The sequence below is a fragment of the Bactrocera dorsalis genome, chromosome 3 (genome assembly GCF_023373825.1).
Source record: "Bactrocera dorsalis isolate Fly_Bdor chromosome 3, ASM2337382v1, whole genome shotgun sequence".
NCBI classification, from domain to species: Eukaryota; Metazoa; Arthropoda; class Insecta; order Diptera; family Tephritidae; genus Bactrocera; species Bactrocera dorsalis.
Genome location: NC_064305.1, coordinates 15022554 through 15045186, shown reverse-complemented (window position 1 = coordinate 15045186; position 22633 = coordinate 15022554). Strand labels below are relative to the sequence as shown.

Below are 22633 nucleotides of genomic sequence, written 5' to 3'. Positions count from 1 at the left end.
TAAAACTTAAAAAAAAATATATATTTTGATATATTTTTTTTTAATCTTTTATTTAAATAATTTTTTTTTTTATTTTTTTAAGTTTTTAATATTATATATTTTTTAATTCAACTTTTTTTGAATGCAAAAAAATAAAAAAAAAAATATTTTAATTAAAAAATAAATACATACATATTTTTTTAAGTTTTAATTTGTTTTTTAAATTTTGAATTAAAAAATATATATTTTTATTGAACTCAAATATTTTTAGGATTCAATAAAAAATATTAATCTTTTTTCATTTATTTTTTTTTTTTGTTGAATTTAATATATAATTATTTAGATATCAACCTAAAAAAATTCTTTAGTTTTACCACAATTTTTTTTTTAATTTTTGAGACGTAATATAAAAAAATAAAAATGAAAGCAAAGTCAAGAAAAATCGCATATATGCATGTACCTATGCATAGTTCAAACAATCAAATAGTTACTGTAGTGTCATTTTATAATACATAAACGCTTTTAAGTTCATGGTCCACAATTCCATAAGTACCTCAGATTTACGCATTATTTTGAGAGCTCAGCACCGACAAGAATAACGTCAAGAATCCTTAACTAAGCTTCGCTAACCTCAAAATAGCACTTCTCATGCAACTAATTATTGCAATTTACTGATATACCAATGAAGCGTGCGGCCTAATTTCATCTCTGAATGTGCGTTGTTTGGATTATGAGCAGAGCTTTACAGCTTTTACAGCTTTACAGCTTTTTCGTGGCTTTTGTGAGTAACTTCCTTTTGTCGTTCGTTTAGCAAATATTTTTTATAAATTTTATTTATATTTATGTTACGTTACTATTTCAACATGTATGTATGTATTCATGTCTGTATATGTTTACTATCGGTGTTTACGGTTCATTTTTTCATTTAAAAATTAACTTGTTTTTGTTCTGCTAAATCTGTACAGCGCAAAGCATACTTAACTCACAAATGCCCAATTGCTTGAGCTTTAGTGGCGCTCACACGTTATTATATCTTAGCCTATTAGTTATAATGCTAATGTTGTACACGTAGTATTAGCTCGCTGACTTTAATAGGTGGGCTGTTGGTATTCCATGCCTTGCTGCTCCATACCTATTTTATAAAAACAAAAAACCAGAATTGATTTGAATCTAAATAGATGCAACAAATGGTTGGTTCAATAAATATTTAGCTTAGAAAATAAAAATTAAAAAAATAAGGATATATTGCTCAACACGGTCTCCTTGTAGCTTGATATATTAAACCACAGATGGGCCTGGTAATAAACAAGGCCAAGACAAAATATCTTGTGTCATCAAACAAACAGTCATCGCATTGGCGACCCGCAAGTCACTGTTGACAGTCAGATGGTTTCATCTATCTTGGAACCAGCATCAATACCAACAACAATATCAGCCTTGAAATCTACCGCAGAATAACTCTTGCCAACACGTGCTACTTTGAACTGAGTAGGAAATTGAAAAGTAAAGTCCTCTCCCTAAGAACAAAGGCCAAACTCTACAAGTCACTAATCATTCCCGTCCTACTATATGGTTTGTAATCTTTCAGCAACCTCTCGATGTTATTCAACGATTTGCATCGACCAACAACTTTTTTTATCCACATCAGCTTCAAGAATCCTTCCATTCTCAAGATCGAAGTTTCTGGCACGAAATTTTGGTATTGGGGTTCGTTCAAGGCTTTTACCTTACCGACCGATAGGCCAGTCTTCATCTTCTTCAGAGCGGAGCTATTTCTATTGCTTCTTTGTCTCTTTTTTTTTGCTAGCGAGACTTCTTCGAATTGCGTAGAAACAGCGCCAAGCACTGATGTGAAGTGATCTCACAGTTTCAGTTGTTATCCTCAGTACTCAGTTCAAACTTTCAATCGGTGATCTTCTAATATGTTGGATTTCTATCACGTAGTCGTGCGTGATAACCGCTTGGTCAACCAATTTTTAATAGTCATAATCAAGGCAGAAAAGTTGCTGCAGTGAATATTTATGGATCCTTGGATCTTTTCTTCCGAAAATAAGAATCGAATCAAAAAACGATATTCTATTTTCCAAAATTCGTGGGCAAGTATGCTTGCAAGCGAGGTCAAAATAAAACTACGACTCGGATTCGTCTCAAATTGTAACAGTAGCGTTTACGAGAATAACACACAGTAGAGTAACATTTGAGTGGTGAGCCACCATCGTATATATAGTATACAAGTATATTCATGTCCTACCTTGTTGTTGTTGGCCACTAAACGGTGACGTGCTGTATTGATCATTGTCGTTGTCCATGGAGTAGCTTGTGTATGCTTGCTGATGCACTACGTTCGCTGGATCTGTTTCAAAGGCGGATGTGAATTCATCACCGGCGCCGATCAGAAAGCGTTTGTAGGCGAGAAAAGCGCAAAGTGCCTAGATGAAGAACAGTATTATACTATATATTCAATATCAAAGTACGAGTACGTAGATAGATAAAAGAGTATGAAGTAATTTACAAAATGGAAAGATATCTCAGAAATAACAAACTAACATTTACTAAACTCAGAAGATTGGTAAGATATGAAACAGGGACAGGATTATTCTATTAAAGAAGCTAGCTACAAACTAGTACCAATGACAACAGCTATTTCAGATCGAGGTTATGGGACTAACAAAACGATATCGAAAGAAACTTATTTCATGTAAGTAGGTTAAAAGGTCGATCCTGTGATAAAAGCCAAAATGTACCGCACCTAACCAACGGAGAGGTCGGTATATTGTGATACCCAAATACTCCAAAGTATTGATCGTAAAGATCTTTTTCAACCGACAAAGGGCTTTGAGCCTGCCACAATTTTATTCAGGCGGCTAGATCAATTTCGTCTAATTCACTAAGTTCGCCAAAGGTATAACTGGCGAAATGTTTCAATCTCAGTCTTTCAAAAGTTAAATTGTGGAGGAGAAAGTGCTTTTCTCCATAAAAAGTTAACGATTAAGGTCCGACAAGATATTTAACCCTATCGTACGACAAGATATTTAATCCCTATTGGACAATGTCCGCTAAGAACTCCTCGATTGTGGCAAGCTGAACTTTGCTAAGAGCATGAAGTTCAGTGGATCTCTTGCATTCCACTTTAAGCTAATAAGATATTATGGCCAGAAGCTGGTTGTTAACCAACGCTTGAAAGCAAAAGGACAACGGAGACTCAGCTAGTTTCCAATGCCAAATAATCGGGACAAGGCTCACTCTCGAGCTCACCGGCTTTGCAGTTACCAGCAATTCCATTATGAGCAGGCACCCAAAAGAGTCTGATTATGATTTAGCTCAAAACTATTGATTTTAAGGATAGACACTCCATGCCTTAGTTTGAGCGCGTAGTGAGCGAGCTCAACTCTAGTGAATTCTCAATACTCTGAAAGTGGCTGTTCTTGGAGCAGTCTATCTACTGCTATCTTTATGGCCGGCAGTTCTGCGTTAAAAACACTGCAATGATTCGTTAGTCGAAAACTAAACTAGCTCTACGTAAAGAGGCGCTCCCGAATGGGTCAAATCTCGGAAGGAAAGTTGAAGTGGGAGTTTTCTTTAGCCTAAAACTTAACTTGACCCAGAGTTTCCTTTCGATATTCGACCCATCCGTGAGCGCCTCTTTTCTAGTTTTCCAGAGACTTCGTCCCGTTCACAAACTCCTTGACGGTATGCCAGCAAAGACAAAACCATCAAGTATAGACACTTAGACGCTTTCAGGAATGTAGGAAAAAAGGGTATTTTCGAAATGTCCCTGTTTAAATCCTTTCATGTACCCAACATCCCTCAGCCGTACAGCGACCTCCGCAGCAGTTTTGTTTCTCAATTCCTAACCTCATTAACCTTAACTTTTTTTCAATTCCTAATCTTCTCCGATATTTAACTTACATAATATCAGCATTAATATTCACAAAATTGATTATGTACATATTTGGGTTTTCACATTTTGAAAGACTTTTGAAAATTTGGAAAAATTGGAAAATCTACCAAGGGTCATAATAACTTTTTTTTAGCTATGGATCCAATTAAATAAATTCTATAACGAAATTATAGAAACTTGTTTACAGTTACATTCCCTTTTACTCACCCACACAAAAATCGAGAAAAAAGAGAAAAATATTGCCGCTTCCATATTACTAGAGCCAACACCACCTGGTGGCATAGGCGCAGAGGACCACTGCGACCACAAGTACACAAACGAAATGAAGTACATGAAGGCCCAGAAAGCTAAAAGTAAAACACAAAATTAAAATTATGCTTCTTTAACACTAATCACAACGCTGAGTTTGAGCTTTTCGCTCAAAACGAAGTCACAGCAATTCACACTCACCTGAGAATCCCATATCCGCCATCACATAACGTTTCCGGCTCTTCACCGATGACATGCGTTCGAACAGGTACTCACCAGCGATGAAGGCCATCGACGCCAAAAAACCGAATACACCGATTGTATTGCCATATTTGCACGCCATGGCATCGCCATTGTACAGACACACCTCCTTGCCATTCTCGTCGGTGCGCCAACCCTCCGATGAAATGCAGCCAAAGACAACGATGGAAAAGAGCTGAAAGTAATATGAAAATTGAGCATAGAGAATAGAGAGATATTGTAGGTGTAGTGTAGGTATGTGTGTTTGTGTGTGTGTATGTAGAACAGCGTTAGATGGTACGTGATAATTATTATGTAAGCGCCGTCTGAATGAATTTTCAATTAAAAATTCTCATTAAGTGTGTATAATGTTATTAGATTGAAAAAGTAATGTGACTTTGCGAAATTAATTAACCCTGAAAATTAAGTTCATTACTTCCACGAGGCACTGTACAAACGTATTTATTTATGGTATAATAAGGCTTATATATATTATATATATGCCCTCCGCAAACTCTGACAACTTTAACCTTCACAAGTGGCAACCAAATGCCATACGCTCGTTTGTCTTTAGTAAAACAACTATTGAATATTGACAATTTCTGTCATGTAACACCTTGACCCATTTCCCTAGCGACTGCACACAACACAAACACTCAACTCGGCATTTCATACAATCCAATTGAAGTCATGAAAATTTATTTTTATTATGCTCAAATGCAATATAAATTTCCATAGTAGAATTGGTACGTGCGCACTTCATAGCGTCAGGATTCCAGAAAAAATTAAAACTTATTGCAATTAAATCAACTATGTGTTATACGGATGAAGTTTCTTCAGGGACCAAAAATGAATTTCAACTGAGTTTGCTGCTGCCAGAAAAAGTATGTGCTTTGAAAACCAAAGAAATGGAAAATCTTATCGACGGCTTGATGAACAGTCTTATAGGTGTTTTGGTTATTGACAACGTCGTGCGACGCTCAAAGGCGAACTTGATCACTGGCAGTGCCATTGGAGCCAGAAGCAAATGTCCAAAGGCAACAAGTTACCGACTACTGCATTGAAGAACTGCGATGTAGACCTAAACCTCATAATTCATAGTTTTACTCGCATATTCTGCACAATTCCTGTGAACAATGCGAGCTCTGAATGCTCTTTTTCGATACTTCGCCACATGAAAACGTAGCTGAGGATGAACATTCTTCAATATAGATTGATCAGTCACTGCAGAAGAAGTTCTCGAACGATTCCCACATCGTTTTCTTTTGTGAAATTTTTCTATTCAATACAGAAACTGACTACAGTATTAATCTTCATGTGTCAAGTAAATGTTTATTTACCGCCCCCCACCCCCCAAAAGCTATTCGCTCCTGGGTTGGCAAATGCTAGCATGGTACGCTTAGAGCTACGCATAGACTAGTTTTGATGCTTTGCGATACCAGTTGTAGACCCGTTACGAAGACCATGAGCAGTAGTCACACTTTAGGATGTCTGCGCTTGAGGCAAATTTCAGTAGACCCAACAAAACATTTTCCAGTGTCTCTTATGACTTGATGCGTCGTCTTGTCCATGCGGGACAATGGCACAAGAGATGCAAGATGCTCTTCCTGAGAAAAAATTTCTGTGGTCGTCTGTCAGTTCCATTCTACAGGCGTAGACTCTAAACAGAAACACCCGTACACCACTCTGGGCTCTCTCGTCCATTATTTCATTGCCCTCCATTGCCTTTGTGACCTGGCGGAGAAATTTCCGAAACAAAACATGATCTTCCTGAGAATAAATATCTGTTGTCTTCTCGATATGTCGTCCTCATTCTGTAGGCGTATGCCGCCACAGGAGTGTTGCAACCGTAGATCATTCTTGACAATCTCCTCCAGTACAGAGCCACATACGATCCAGTTTGATATCCGGTTCTGGGAGGTCATATCTGTTGTATTCGTTCTCATGAGGAAATATTTTCTAACGCTTTCGCAACTACCAAATCTCTTACATCACAACATATACTACTGTGCCCAAAAAATAAGGTGTCATTTGAATTTAAACTGCGCGCGTCGAAGGATTTGGAGAATTATTTTTAGGTTGGTAGTACTGTCAGTCACATTTATGTCAAATTTCATGTCAAAATATTCATTAGTGTTTGAGAGATCGTTTTGTGGGCTGCTAAAAGTGAGTTTTTCGTTTTTTCCGATGTCGAAATTTGTTTAGCAAAGAATTTGCATTAAATTTTGTTTACGGAATCAATTTTCTGCTGCGGAAGGTGCAGAAAGCCTTTGATGATGAGGCTATGTCTAAAAAAAATGTTTACAAGTGGTATAGTGAGTTCCAAGCCGGCCGTGAACGTGTCGAAGACGAAGAGCGTCCAGGGCGACCATCAACTTTAACCGACGAAGCTCACGTTCAACAAATCAAAGATTTGGTGTTGAAAAACCGTCGATTAACAATTAGAGACCTTGCTGATGAAGTTGGCATATCGAAAGGCTCAGCCAATACCATTTTGAAGGATGTTTTGGGACTCAAGCGCGTCAAATCTCGACTAGTACCGAAAACATTGAATTTTTCGGAAAAAAGGCGTCGCATTGAAGTGTGTGAAACGGTGCTTTCCGACTACCAGGGTGTCATGAAATGCATTATAACTGGCGATGAGACTTGGATCTATGCTTACGACCCCGAAACAACCGATCAATCGAGAGAATATCGTGCCAAAAGAGATCCGAGACCAAAAAAATCGCGCCAAAGTTGCTCAAAAATCAAGGTCATGTTAACTGTTCGATTATCTTCGATTATCGTGGTGTTGTGCATTATGAATTCCTTCCAACCGGTCAAACAGCCAACAAGGAATATTATTTGAACGTTATGCGTCGTTTGCGTAACGCTATCCGCCTAAAAAGGCCGGAATTGTGGAAAGACAATTCTTGGTTTTTACACCACGATAATGCACCATCCCATATTGCCCTCGTAATTGGTGATCATTTCGCCAAAAACTCAACCCATATCGTTCCGCAACCACCGTATTCTTCTGGCTGTTCACCAAGCTCAAAAGACCGCTCCGGGGACACCGTTTTTATACGATAGAGGAGATTCAAGCCCGAAGCAGCGAAAACGGAACTGAAGGCCATCCCGGAAAGTGACTACAACCAGTGTTTCGAAGATTGGAAAATCTGTTGGCATAAGTGCATTGCATCGGGAAGGGATTACTTTGAAGGGGATGAAATTGGTTTGGAAGAATAAATAAAGAATTTTCAAAATAAATACAATGTCACCTTATTTTTTGGGCACAGTAGTACAAGTCAAAGTACAGTCAAACAACAATTTAAGGTATTCTCTATATTGTAAGCTCCAACCTTCGGCAGATAGTAATAGAAATAATAATATAATGGGGAATAGTAGTGTCCTTCAGGCGCCACTTTTAACTAAGAGCAGACAACTAAGCAGAAACTAATCTCGCTTCGTAAATTGATACGATCACAACCTATATATTTGTTCAAGTTTCCGACGAATACTCAATGTTATTAACCGTGACCAAGTGCCACTTCAATCAAAGCATCAATATACATAATAATGAATTTTCACGCACCAAACAATTTGGTGAGCTTTCTTTACACAGTCACGAGCGCGTGGAATGCGCTAAATATAAATAATTAAGAGTTTTTCACACAATTTCCTACATATAGATATGATAAGGTGTTTTTTAAGATGTTTCAAATATTATAACTGGGGAATACAACGTTAGACCGATGGTATTCATTGCATTTTTGGTCTTAAATTCGGTCATAATCGTGGCTCAATGCGTTGGTGCTTCTTATCGTGTAAAATCCTTGAGTTGTTCTTTCTCAATTCCGGCTTTTTTCGACAACTTTTCTCAGGCAAAGGCCTCAATGCGATCAAATAGAACTCCTTATTGACCGTCTGTCCCGCCACGATAAATTCCTGACGCACCAAACTATTAATATAAAAAAAAAACAATAAGCAACACCTTGATTTTTTAGCGGCTTTGGCGTGGTTTTATTGGTTTCGGCTCGTTTTTTTCCCTTTCATTCCCAGGATTGTTGACTTGTTGGCATGCTAAACTCATAAATTCATCTCTTTTAGGCAGTTATACTGCTCTTCATGAATGTGGGATCGGAATTCGCACGCTCAAGCATGTCCAAAGAGACCTGTTTACGGTACTAATTTTGAAAAAAAAAATCAGCTTTATTAGGACGAGTCGAGCAAGAATGCTTTTCATACCAAAAATATTCACCAAAATCATTCGAAGGAACTCGCGAGCTTTTTCAAGCACCATATCCTTCACTATCGAAAGTCGTCCAGAAGGAGACATGTCTTCACCGATCTCTCGATCGTCTTGTCTTTGAAGGCTTTGCGCCACTCGGTGGCTTGTGTTTTTGATAAAACTGAAACAACGTAAGTCTTTTCCAACTCAACTGGTTTTTAGCATAGAATCCCGAGACAAACCATTACGACTGACAACTTAAGAAATTTCTGAACAATTTTAACGACAGGACAGTATTTACTCTAAATTTTATTCAAGAACTAAATGTCAAAAATTTTTGCGCTAAAAAAGCTCAATTTCTAAAATAACATACACTTTTCTGTGAAGTTGTTTTTTTTTCATAAAAATCCCATACCCCTAAAAAACACCCTATTATCAGCAGCAATAAAAAATCATACAGTCACATACATACATTTATGTACTTGTAACTACTTATTACCCTGCTCGACTATATGTGCTACACACGCCCACTAACCAAGCTGTCAAGTGGAGTGCCTCCACTATACACCAAGCGCTACCAGCTGCCTTCAGTTTTACGTCACCTTTTTTTCTTCACCAACACCACCACTTCTCTTGCCTTACGCATTGTCCAATGCCCACACAATGGCTATTCGCTCTTCCGCTTGTTGTCGGCAAAACCAGCGTTGTCGCCTCCATTCTTATCGCCATTGTAATGCGACGCAGAGTAATGGAGGAATGTCGCAAAAAATCTTCTGCTCTACTTATTTTGCTGCTATTTAGACATGTTCGCTGCAATAAGTAGTAGGAAGTAAAGCATGGCAAAGGAAAGGAAACAAGTCAGATATATGTACATATGTTTGAGAACTACTACTACTAAGCTATGTATGTATATGTGTTTGAGAAATAACTGCAGAAAGTGCTCGTGCGGCGATTATTGCTATAAGGCGAGTCATGGTATGCCATTATTGGATATTTGAAAGCGGTTGGCAAGGAAACACACAAAAAAACAGAAAAGACATAAAGAATACAAATGCATTAGCATAAAAAGTGAATGCGAACAATGAGCAGTAGTACCAGGAAACATATTCAAAATAGAGGCCAACATAAGACGATAAATATAGAACTGTACTTGCTTTCAGTTATACCTGTGTATTAATGGATTTTTATGTTTTACACGGTGTGCATGAATACTTATGTATGTTCCCCTATTTTTCTACATTTTAAAAAGTAAATTTTTCTAGAAGCCTTTTTAGCAATTATAATTGAAATTTTTGATCTGCTGATACCATAATAATGGTTTTGAGCGCCGTTGCATGACAGTCGGGTCTACGAAACCAGATGAAATGTTAATAACTGAACTCGTGAAAATAAGTAACGGGTAATCTTTAGACGTGTGGTTTTCTAAGAATATGTTTCACTTAGCTCGTTAGTAATTTTTCCAAGAATTGTTATTTTTTTGACAATAAATTCCATTTTTCGAATATAAATCAGAAACTATTTTTTTGGAGTTTGTCTTTTTGATAGTCGTTACTTGATTTATAAGCAGTTTTATTTGCCATTTTATAAAAATTAGACTTATTTCGGAACAACGTTTGCAAATCGTGATTACCAAAATAATGTCGACATAATCTCCAACAGTAATTCGAGCAAACATGGATAGACAAGCCGTACAGTGAACTAGGCCTCGTATGAGGCCATCCACCATCCGCCATCGCGCACAACAATGGGAGCTATGCCTGTCCACTTTATGGAAGATTTTGCTAAAGAATCTTGTTTCGCGGCCTTACAAAATCCAGCTCGTGTATGAATGGAGCCGGACGACCATTAAGCGTGACACACGTTCGGTGAATGGTCCCAAACCAAGAAGGCTACCGATCGGGATTCTCACAAAAACATTTTTTCACAGATGAAGCTCACTTTTGGTGAATAATAAAATTGTTTTCTTTGGCCAAAGAAATCATTGGTGCATATTTCTGCAAAAATGAAGCCGGCCATAATATTATAATCAACGGAGAACGCTATAGAGCTACATATATGATTCGGGTTTTTGTGTGCCTTAATTGGAGGGTGTTGATGTGGATGAGCTTTGGTTCCGAGAAGGCGGTGCTACATGCCATACAATCAATGAAGCACATTAACGCTCGTCGTGGGTCTGTGGGTCGTGCGATTTAGGATCGCTCTACTAATTTTTATGGGGTTATGTGAAGTCGCTTATCTACTCTGTTAGGGCCGAGACGATTGACACCGTATTTTTGATTAGTATAAATTATTCATAGAGGGTCGAGAACAAGTTGACGACGAACGAGGTCCAGGGCGGTCATCAACATCAACCTACTGGCATCGTTGGAATATTGGAAGAATCAGTGAAAGCCTTTTTGAAAGATCATTTGGACCTAAGAAAAGTAAAAGCACGATTGGTTCCAAAATCTTTAAATTTTTTCGAAAAACAGCATCGCATTGACATCTCTCAAACAATGTAGTAGTAGTCAGAACTAGGCTGCCATGAAACGTACTATTATTGGCGATGAGTATTGGATCGATGCTTACGACGCGGAAACAAATGATCACTCGGCCGAATATCACGGCAAAGGTGAGCCGAAGTCGAAAAAACACGTTAAGCAGTCAAAAATTAAGGTTATGTTGACAGTTTTCTTCGATTATCGATGTGTGGTGCACTCGGAATTCCTTTCAACCGACCAAACAATACTTTTTGAATGTTATGTGTTTGTGCGAAGCTATTCGTAAAAAGAGACCGGCATTATGAGCCGACAACTCTAGGTTTTTCCACCACGATAATGCACCGTCGCATACTGCATTGATTCTTATCGAGTACAAGTGAACAAAAAAGATGAAAATAGAATAGTGAATCTGTTTTCGCGGAATCCTGCTTTAACACTGCGGCAAGGACAAGCAAAATTAATGGCAAAAGGTTTAGATATATCCTACGAAACTATTCGAACCCTTCTTCATACTCATGATCTGAAATGGCGCAACACAACGAAGAAGCCTCTGTTGACTGAAAAACTTGTGACAAAGCGACTCGCTTGAGCGCATGAGAATATTGATTAGAGGTTTTGAAAATGTCATTTTTACTGATGAATATTCTATATGGGCACGTTCTGTCCTCACGCGAGCCAGGTCAACTTCCACCAATAGGTTTGTTCAGCGGACCGTAAAACATGGAATATAGGTGCATCTTTGTGGCTGCTTCTCAAAGCAGGGATTCGGCACTTTGTGCCTTTTTACAGACAACCTAAATGCAGAGAAAATGATAAAAATCTACAAAAAGGCTTTACTGCTATCTGCCAAATGATGGTTCATCAGAAAAAATTATGATTGAATTCTGCAGGAGGACAACGACCCTAACCCCGGCGCAAGCTCTGTACTCAGTGGAAAACTAAATCTGGCATCGTTACATTGGATTGGCCGTCGCAGTCGCCTGATGCAAACCTTATTGAAAATGTGTGGGCACATATTAAATAGAAGATGTTAGGCAATTATTGACGCCGGTGGTAACTGGGCATAATATTGACCAACTTGCATCACTGTTTGTAAAGTGTACAATGTATATGTATATAAATATGAAAGTTTCATAAAATAATTTTTTTTATAAATTAACACGACCACGCTCTTACTTGACAGACTGTAATTTCATATGTAAGTTGTAGGTGCTTATGTAAGTGTGTATTCAACCTCCCAAAAAGCTGTAACATTTGTCAGCTGTATATGCTATGTCCTTGTTGCATTTCATTTATCACATCAATTAATATTAAACAATCATTGTACTTGTTGACGACACAAGCACAAGCTCCCAAACCAGTGTCAATTACTCTGAATTGTATAAATAATCGATTGCACTTGCGTAAACAGACCAGATACACAAATAAAAAAATTATAACAAGATTAAGCACATTTCTAATACATATGTATATCAAAATATACATTCATAAATATATATGAATATGGATATATGATTATATATAATACATATATTGGGTAGTCGAAAAAGTCTTTTCGTATTTCTAAACAAACTTCAACTGATTTTTTTTATTTATAATAATAAATATTAAAAAACTATGTACCATTTTGGTCGAATAATTTGCCGCTAGAGACATTATTTCATCAGTGTAAATCAAAATTTAGAAATTTCAGAACGGAAGCGAGCGAACTGATACAGCATCACTTCTTCTGTAAACTTCACAAATTTCATTGGTGACTTGCGTGGCATTCCTCCCTTTTTATACAAAAATTAAAAAAATGGAAATATGAAGAAACTTTCAAACTTTTATACTACTTCCAAAGAAATGACGTCACAGAGTAAGGTATGTATATTTCTATCAAATGAGCTCTTCATTCTATATTTCTTCATTTAATTCGCGTATGCGAACTTTAACTTCGTCTGCACCGTAGTTATGAAATCCTTCACAGGTGTATTTTTTTGTGATCCAAGTAGAGGTTCAGTAGCTGTCAGCTTGTACAAGAATTAAAGCCACTCAACCTTCCCAAGCGACATCGCTTCGCTCTATGGGCTCTTGAGAAGTTCCAAGAAGTTCCGACTTTTTCGACTCAAATTTTTGTGCAGCGAAAAGGCCCATTTCTGGCTTAATGGGTATATAAGCAAGCAGAATTAACGCATTTGAGACGAAGAGCAAAGTGAAGAGATGCAAGAGCTGCCATTTCGTCCAGAAAGAAACAACGATTGGCTTAGTTTGTGGGCCGTTGGAATCAACGAATCATATTTTTACAAAAATCAACGTGAGAACGAAACCGTCAATGGCCACCGTTAATGATCGAACGAGTCATCGAGAAATGAACGCACCGGATGGACCAACATTTGAAAGAGAAAATTAAAAAAAAATAAATAAATGTCAAAGAACGTTCTTGCGAATGATAATAAACTTTGCCCATTAAATTTGAAGCTTCTGTGTTTTTTCTTTAAAGAAGAAGTGAATGCTATACACTATATGTATTTCTGATTTGATCTAAAGAAATTCTTCATAGATTGTACCAATGCCAGTGAGAGACTATTTTGCATATTTACAGACGGACATGGTTAAATCGATTCAGCTCGTCACTCTGATATATATACTTTATATGTTCTACACCCTCGCCTTTCAGGGTGTAAAAATCCATATTGCGCCACTGAAAATAATCGGAAAATGTGCAACCGTTAGAAATACTAACAATAATTATTATAAAATTAATGAATCATGAATCGCTCTTTGATTTCAGCACCAGGAATATGCGCATGACCACCCACAACATATGGTGTGACAGACAGAATGACAGCTGTGGCGCCAATGCACGACACACACCATAAACCACCGCAATGAATCAACATTTAATAGCAAAAATGTGGGAAATTGGCCCACACTGACCTAGTTTAAATTGAAAAGAAGAAAAAAAAGCAAATTCACTTTCCTTTCTGCCGCCTGCTGGCGTCAAGGCCAAGTTTGCGAAGACATGTTAGTTAAATAAATAGTGAGTGAAGTTGACAGGAGCCAGTGGGGGTTTCCGATAGCAACCGCCTATCACAACGTTGGCAAGGCTGCCGGACCAACTGTTTTTGCGTTCAATTAAAAGTTAATGCTGAAGCAAGTGGTGAGGACTTTTGCTAATAAATAACTGAAACTAAAGTAATAAAAGTGCAATAGAAGAAGCATAAAAGAAAGCTAAAGCACAGTAGTAAAAGCATCCAACCAACAGCAACACCAACAAAAGTAATTAAATAGAAAAGCTGTTCGATATTTGAATTTTCAGACTGCAAAACATACATATGGATATGTATATACATATGTATAAAATTGTATAGGCTTGTACAGAATATCTTGTCAACAATAAGCAAATTGAAATATGTAAACCACTGCCAACATGAGACTTATGTAATTACAACAGTAACAGCAGCAAAAGCAAAAACTTTGTAAATTGTTAGCTATGAGGCAATGCACAACTGACGCCTACGTGTCATAATCATGCCCCATAATGGGTGGCATTTTGGGTAGTGGACTGTGGCAAGCTTTCTTAGTGAGAGAAATATATATTTTTATATACAATCTTTTTTATACATATGCAGTTTTTCTCTGTTTTATTTTTTGAAATTTCCCGTGAATGACAAAGGCAAATGTTGTGCATTAGATGGCCTTGTATGGCCTTGTGCGGGCGGATAAGCGAAGAGACATGCTTCAGAAGGACATCAAGTGATTTATGTGGCCTCATACTTATATACAGCACTATGTGCATATAAATACTTAGGTAAATACATATATTTATCATAAACACAAATACATATGTATATGTATGAATATCTTTCCCTTGCATATTGGAAATCAGTATTGACCACACAAATTTCCATTTTAATATATTATATAATTAGTTTGAAAATCTTATTATGACCCTACTTATTATACAAATCAAAGATTTTGCCGATTTCAAATTATATAATCACATTCCATGACTGGTTGTACACGTAAGAAACACTCGCATGACGAAAACAAGAAACTTTGCAGACGAAGAGCTCGAGTTGCCGTGAGAAGCGAGAGTGACCTTTACGCTGCTTCGTGCTGGATTCTGGCTTTCATTCTGGATACTGTAACAGGTTAAACTCCTACCTATGCAGAATAGACCCCGACATATCCAATATACACTGACCACCTCTTTGCATGCCCCATCAACCCCAGCCATTTGACACCACTCTCCGTTTGGTCCGACGACGTCGAAACAGGATGGTTCTTGGGACTTCCGTTGGAGGACGTCGACGATGACTTAGCTAATCCTTACCATCCTAAACGGAATTAGGTATCTGTTAAAACAACAACAACATAGAAAACCACCTCTTTGCCTAGTCAACTAACAGTATCTTCTCGGTGTGAGAATCCAGTAGAAACGTACACTTCGCAGACCTCCCGTTGGCTGATTTCAATGACAAATTAATTTGCACTCCCTTCCCAACAGAAAATACACACGATTAGATCAAATTTAACCCATGCTTAACGAAAAAAAGGGAACCCTCCTCTTGAAAACTCATAACGCCGACTCATCAGATGTTATCATCATCCATGCCTCTGTACCACATGGCAAGACAGTGATGATGAGTGATTTGTTGAATGTGGTCTTTATTCGTCGAGAGAGGACTTTACTTCTCAATTGTCTGGTCAGTCCGAAGTAGCACCTGTTGGCAAGAATTATTTTGAAAGAGTTTGCCATAGGTAGTAACCACTAACCGCCAATCGACATTATAGAGGAAACTTCGGCAGCGAAGCTGTAAGATTGGCGGAGTTAGGTGGGTTTTCCACAAAAACCTACGGATATAGCTCAATAGGCAAAAGATCGTGGATAATAAACCACATACCCTCACTTGAACTAGGAAATAAGGAGTAGGAGAGAATGGATAGCGCTAGCACATGCAACCCATTAGTGGAACTTTCAACCTCTACGGACGGGTAAAAATTGCTTGCTGGTGTGGGCATCGGAATCTATTTCGCGGAGCAAGTGAACCTACAAGCTGCCGAAATACTCCAACATCTTTCAGGCAGAAATCTTTGCGTTAAGGAAAACTACAAAGAGAGCTAATAACAAAGGAAATGACATAAAGTATACCAGGATATAATTAGATAGATAATCTCATATCACATTGCGTCAAAGTATGTTCTTAGAAGCAGGGAGGCAGTAGATATTGTGGTTGTCGGAACCGGCTGTAAATACCTACTTACATATATCCAGGCCACAAAGGCATTGTGGGAAAAGGAAATAGCTGATGAGATTGCAAAAATTGTCATATGGTTAGCTATAGAAACAGTTCTGGAAATATGCAGAACGCTAAAAATGTTACGCAATGAAATTTCCGAATAGGCTGACAGACGGTTTAGGATGAGATGAAATGCCTTAAGCTGCTGCAGGAAGGAAAACCGCAAGCTACGAAAAGACTGCAGAACGGTTGTTAGTCTCTTTACAGGCTTACTATCAACACATCCACACCATATGAACAATATTAACGATGGCACATGAAGAAAGTGCATGGAAGTAGACACGGGAGAGACGCTCGCACACCTCATCTGCTTATGTCAGGCCTTATCTAGAACTCGGCTTCGATATCTATCAGATTCGCAGTTCAAGGGAATGCATGAAGTATCAGAATTGGATATCAAGTCTCTATTAAACTTCGTAAAAAGTGATAAGGTGCTGTACGACATTAATTTCAGCTTGTATTAATAATGAACCTCCAACTGACATTACAAAGGAGTTGTAGCTCTATGTATGGGGTGACAGCCAGCCAGCCAATCTGTTGACAGAACATAGCAATGTAGTGACAGCGCTGACGTGAGCACAAAATTGTATGACAACCAATGCACTGGGGACCTGGCTACAAGTATTTGCATAGAGTATGGAATATATTGTATATAATACATATATAGTATAATACATATACTTAGGATACCACATAGGTAGGCGGTAGGTACATGTACAAACATAAATAGTGCTGTCACGCTGACAATGTGAATATCAAAGTCAAACTCTACACAAATCATATTGTCAGCAATCAAGTGACGTATGTATGTATATATTATAATACATATATTTATGTGGGGCATGAAAAAGGGTAAAATTTTGATATGTGAAAGTTTGTGGAATTTTTTCTAATTTTATACGCTTCATTGAATAGTTCTCACACGAAATTCCAGCAATTTCGAAAGCAGTGAAACATTAAAGCAATTTGCTAATTAAAATATGTAGAAAAAAATAAAAGCTAAAATAAAATATAAAAAAGTAAATTCAATAAAAAAAAATTCTGTAAAATATATAAAAATTAAAATATTTAAATTTAACTGCAGAACATTTTTTTTTTCAAGTACAACCAAGTTTCATGTACTTTTTCTCACAGCACACACGCTTAGCAAGTAGTGAAGAGCTCACAGCGACTATAATTATCAACACACTAACTCGCGTAACGGTAAATAAGCGTGCGTGTTATTATTATGATTTGTGTTAATTACCACAAACGCAAAAAAATCTGAAGCACACGCTCTTGCGCCTGATTTGTATGGCAAGTTGTTAACACAGAAATGTCACATGCGTCCCAAACTACCCGAAATGTGTTAACCAAGCGGCGATTACTTTAGGGAGCTATAAAAGTGAAGTGGAAAACGCTGATATGGTACGTATGAGAGGCGGAAATGTGGCTACAAACTACGCTACGCAAATGGAAATACATAAGTAAGGGCGTATTCTTGTCACATGCTTTTATAATTTGATAGTTTAGATATTCCATGCGTAGTCGAAAAAGTCTTTTCGTATTTCGTTAATAGATGTCGTTGCAGTCGTTTATCTCCAGTGCTTACAATCACATTGAGTCATATCATAAAGTATTGGGAAGGTGGGATTTTAAGCTTCATTTAACAAAAAAAAAGATTCGAGAAAGTTGAAAAAAAGTTACAGCTGTTCAAAAATGAATGAAAATATGAAGAAATTCGCTATATTTTATGTAAAATCTTTGTATAAAAAAGGTAAGAATGCCACACAAGCCACCAATGAAATTTGTGAAGTTTACGGAGACCATGCTGTATCAGTTCGTGTAGCACGACAATGGCTCGCTCGCTTCCGTTCTGGAAATTTCAATGTGAAAGAGGCACCTAGCTCTGGTCGAGCTATCGTTGAAAAAGTCGATGAAATTATGGAAAAGATTGACCAGGACCGTCGCATACATAAGTAGCTATGACATCGCTAAGGAACTTAATATACATCATCAAATGGTTTTGAACCATTTAAAAAAGGTTGGCTACAAAAAGAAGCTCGATATTTGGGTACCACGTGAATTGTCTGTGAAAAATTTAATGGACCCAATTAACATCTGCGATTCTTTGCTGAAACAAAATGAAATCGAACCATTTCTTGAGCGAATGGTAACAGGAGAAGAAAAGTGGATTAAATACGACAAAAATGTGCGAAAAAGATAATGGTCTAAGTGTGGAGAAGCTCAACAAATGGTCGCTAAGCCAAGATGGACGCCTCGAAAGGTTATGCTGAGTGTTTGGTGGGATTGGAAAAGAATCATCCACTATAAGCTGCTCCAGCCGCGTCGAACGATTGATTCTACATTTTACTATCAATAACTGATGAGATTGAAGCAAGCAATCGAAAAAAAAAACGGAGAGAACTGATCTAAATAAAAGGCTCCGTCTTCCATCAGGACAACGCTAAACCCCACACATCTTTGATGACTCGGCAAAAACTGGGATAGCTTGGCTGGGAAGTTTTAATGCATCCACCATATAACCGTGACCTTGCACCAACGGATTACCATTTGTTTTAGGCAATGCAGAACTCCCTTTATGGAGTAAAATTGGCTTCAAGAGAAATATTCGCAATTACTAGTCGCAGTTTTTCTCAGAGAAACCAAAAAAGTTTTACACTGATGGATTAATGTCTCTAGCGGAACAATGGCAAAAAGTGGTCGATTCATTAACGTTCATTATAAATATAAAAAACAATAAGTTGACATTTTTCGGATACCATATATTTTAGATGACGCAACTTGTGTTGGTTTACTAACTGGATTAAATGATTCTCGTCTGCTAATAGAGCATTGCTTTTTGGGAGGAAAAAATACTTTTATAGACAAGTTTTGGATTGATCAATATTATTTGTTGTCTGGATCAGTAAAATTATCCATCAAGGATTGGTGTGCTAAGCTTAGACAGTGTGAAATGAGCACCGAAGGCGGTGAACGCAGTGGATACCCAAAGATAGGTTGTTACCGCCGAAAACATCAAAAAAGCCCACAAAATAATTTTGAATGAGTGTAAAGTGAAGTTGTTCGAGCTAACAAGGACTCTAAAGATTTCAACTGAACGTGTATTTTGCTATGAGAAAACTCTGCGCAGCATTTTGTCGCGAGCTCACTTTTGACCAAAAACAACGACGAGTTCACGATTCGTAGCAGTGTTTGGAGATATTCAAGCATAATAAACCCGAGTGTGATAATAATGAAACATGACTCCATCATTTCATTACAGAATCATATCGACAGTCATCCGAATGGACCGCACACGATGGACCCGCTCCAAAGTGTGGAAAAACACAACAGTCGGCTGGCAAGGTTATGACGTCTATATTTTAAGATGTGTATGGAATAAGGGGTGAGGATGGGGTCATGTGTAGAAATTCAAGCAAGTGAGGAAAGTTCTCTGATCGCCATTCACTTGGGAGTGGCCAGAAACGATTGTTTTACATATGGCTCAAGCAGCTCACGACTTCTGGTCTTTGGCCAAGTATCCTCTGGGTAGCCTAAGAACATCCGTTTTAAGGCGAGCTAAAGTGAGAAGGCGAAACATCCCCTACATAGGGTTGTGCGCTAGGCTTGGGACCCCCCACGTAAAAAAAAACCCAATGAAAACTTCGGCTATAATCATGTAAGCGGTGTCTACGCCAAATAAGATTAAGTATGGAATAATTTTTATTGACTACCTTGCAATAGAAGAGACCATCAACAGCGACTATTATATATTGAATCATTTGAAAGACGAAATCGCCGAAAAATGGCTGCTTTGAATTGCTCCTGCATTCACCATATTCTCCAGATCTGGCCCCCAGCGACTATTCCTTGTTCGCAGATCTCAAAACAATGCTCGCTGGGAAGAAATTTCCATCATATGAAGAGTTAATTGCCGACACTGATGCCTATTTTGCAGCAGAGGTCAAATCGTAAAAAGTTGTAGGGTCGCTATAATCAGTGTATCACCTTTGAAGGGAACAATGTTGAATAAAAAACGAATTTTGCCGAAAAATTGTTGGCTCTTTGATCGAAGCTCATTTTCGCACCGATAACACAAACTTACTGACACTTAAAACGCAATAACTCTACTTCCAATCAAAGGAATGTCATGAAACCAGTCGACATATATGTAGATGACGCCACCAGGGGGCGCTAAATACCTGTTTACTTTGGAGAGCGCCTTGTATTATATGTATATATGTAGTAAATACTTGTCTAATAGAGTTTAGAAGACAGAGATTTGCTTTGAATTTCTTTACTCTTAGAATGAATTGTCAAAAGCAAGCGTTTTTTTCATAACCAGAGAGCGACATAATCCATTATAAATTTTGATGCGACCTTGCTTCCAGTTATCTATAACCATATTCATAAATGTATCAAAAATTGTAACTGTATATTGTCACTTAAAATGCAAAACAACGTAACAACACTTTTCATAAGTGTACAGGGAAGGAAAAACGACATAACTGAAACAAAACTTGAGTTTTGGTTATAAAGCGGTTATATATTGGTTATATATCGGTTATAAAGGTTATATATTGGTTATATATCGGTTATATATCAGTTATAGCGGTTATAGCTGTTATATATTGGTTATATATCGGTTATACATATCTAACAACGGAAGCAGACAATTTTATGCTACATACATATGTATATGTTATTCGTAAGCAATAAAATAATCAATTTCGATATTTTTGATAATACGTTGTTTTGCATTTTAGATGACGATTTCGTATATACATATGTATACTTTACATGTGTAGTATATGTTTAAAATATATAATAATTAAATATATAAAAAATACTAACTGTATGTGCATGAATTTCTACAAAAGCTGCAGAATGTGCGCAAAACTGTCAACTTACCCAACATAGAGCGCGTATCACCACTTGCGGTTTCATGGCAAATGTGAGCGGATCGAAAGCGCCACCCGCCTTGCCACCGCCATACGCGCCGCCAGCATTCATATTCAGTATTTGAGTTAAGATATCCATGCTATTAATATGTGTATGTGTGTGTTTGCGGGTGGAATGGGTCGATGGTTTTTTTGTTATTCAAGCGTAACTTGTTTATTAAAAATCTATTACTTTGCACAAATCTGAAAGAAAATTATTTAAAATATTTAGAACTTTTTAACAAAGAAAAACACAATTGCTTGGAATTCCATATTTTTCTTGATTTTTTGTTGTTTATTTGAAAGCAAATGCACAATTTCTATTTTTTACAGTTTTTGATTACAAAACAGCGTGTACACACACACACACAGGCACGTGTACGCGTTTTTCAAGCGAGTTTAGAGGACGAACGCACACAGCGAAATACAAACGCGATTCGGTGGCTGTGAAGGTGTGTAACACAACGGCATTCCAACGCACATACATACATACATATACATATATATGTATGTATATAACCGTTACAGCGCACTGACGCTTTCACATGCCAGTGTTAATGAAATTAACCTTTCAATAGCATTTAAATATGCAGCAAGAACTACTTGCACACACACACACTGCCGTCTATTTACGCGAAATATTTATGTGCCCAAAGACTTAGCAAGAAATATTTTCGCACAAAAAAAATCGCAAAAAGAAAATTGCGCTTGAAATATTTCGTTTTCACTTGTGTATGTATTTATATGCGCAATTGTCTATGTATGTATGGCAAAAATAACTTTTTTTTATTAATTTCGCTTGGCTAACGCACAAATAATAGCAAATAACTGGCACTAACTAGAACCACATATTTTTACTATTATTTTTATTTTTATAAACTTTTTTTTTAATTTTTATAGCTTTTCATTGCACACCTCGCACCTCTGTATGTAATATCTCTGTATGTAATATTTATAGCAGCAGCGTCGTTGTCGTCGCTCGTACAATTCCTTACACTTTGTATGTATACTATGTTTGTTTGTTGCTCGTTCACACGGATTGCAGCACAGCTACTAGCCGTGGTGCTATTGCCACAAATAACGGAAACACAAAATGTACTGAAATCGTTGCGCGAGCTTTTCTAACTGTTTTTCATCTCCTTCAAGTTGTCATGTGCAAGCGAACGAAACAGGTAACACGCCAATGCGAGGGTGGGTCTGCAATTCTGTGCACTGTGTGTACGCGCGCCACTACCACTACCAAGTGTCAATTTAGTCTTGCGGTTGGTAGCACTGATTTGCTGATAAAAATGTGTAAACACAATAAAAAGTATGAAGTTATCACAATATTAAAAAAAAATCAAACGAATGCTTTTGTATAACGGTTA

General features: G+C 37.4%; 1 protein-coding gene across 3 annotated transcripts; it reads right to left on the bottom strand.

Moving 5' to 3' along the window:
- Positions 1 to 382: 382 nt before the first annotated feature.
- On the bottom strand, positions 383 to 22427 carry LOC105232834 (synaptogyrin). 3 transcript variants are annotated; one of them, XM_049454042.1, is made up of 6 exons: positions 22182 to 22427; positions 21238 to 21470; positions 4331 to 4565; positions 4088 to 4227; positions 2231 to 2408; positions 383 to 1111 (listed from the first exon to the last, which is right to left on the bottom strand). In XM_049454042.1, the coding sequence occupies exons 2-6, from the start codon at positions 21364 to 21366 to the stop codon at positions 1068 to 1070; spliced, it is 726 nt and encodes a 241-aa protein (XP_049309999.1). In that variant the 5' UTR covers positions 21367 to 21470; positions 22182 to 22427; the 3' UTR covers positions 383 to 1067. The 3 variants fall into 3 exon arrangements, with proteins under 3 accessions (XP_049309999.1, XP_049310000.1, XP_049310002.1); XM_049454043.1 differs by having other exon boundaries at positions 22189 to 22427; XM_049454045.1 differs by having other exon boundaries at positions 22262 to 22426.
- Between the last annotated feature and the right edge of the window lie 206 nt (positions 22428 to 22633).

Bases quoted from the DNA above. Each gene is read 5' to 3' on its own strand.
- LOC105232834 (XM_049454042.1), bottom strand. From the start codon at position 21,366: ATGGATATCTTAACTCAAATACTGAATATGAATGCTGGCGGCGCGTAT. The intron at 2,409-4,087 runs GTGAGTAAAAGG...TTCTTCATCTAG, and splicing joins TTTTCTCGATTTTTGTGTGG to GCACTTTGCGCTTTTCTCGC. The intron at 1,112-2,230 runs GTAGGACATGAA...TTTATAAAATAG, and splicing joins TAGTGGCCAACAACAACAAG to GTATGGAGCAGCAAGGCATG.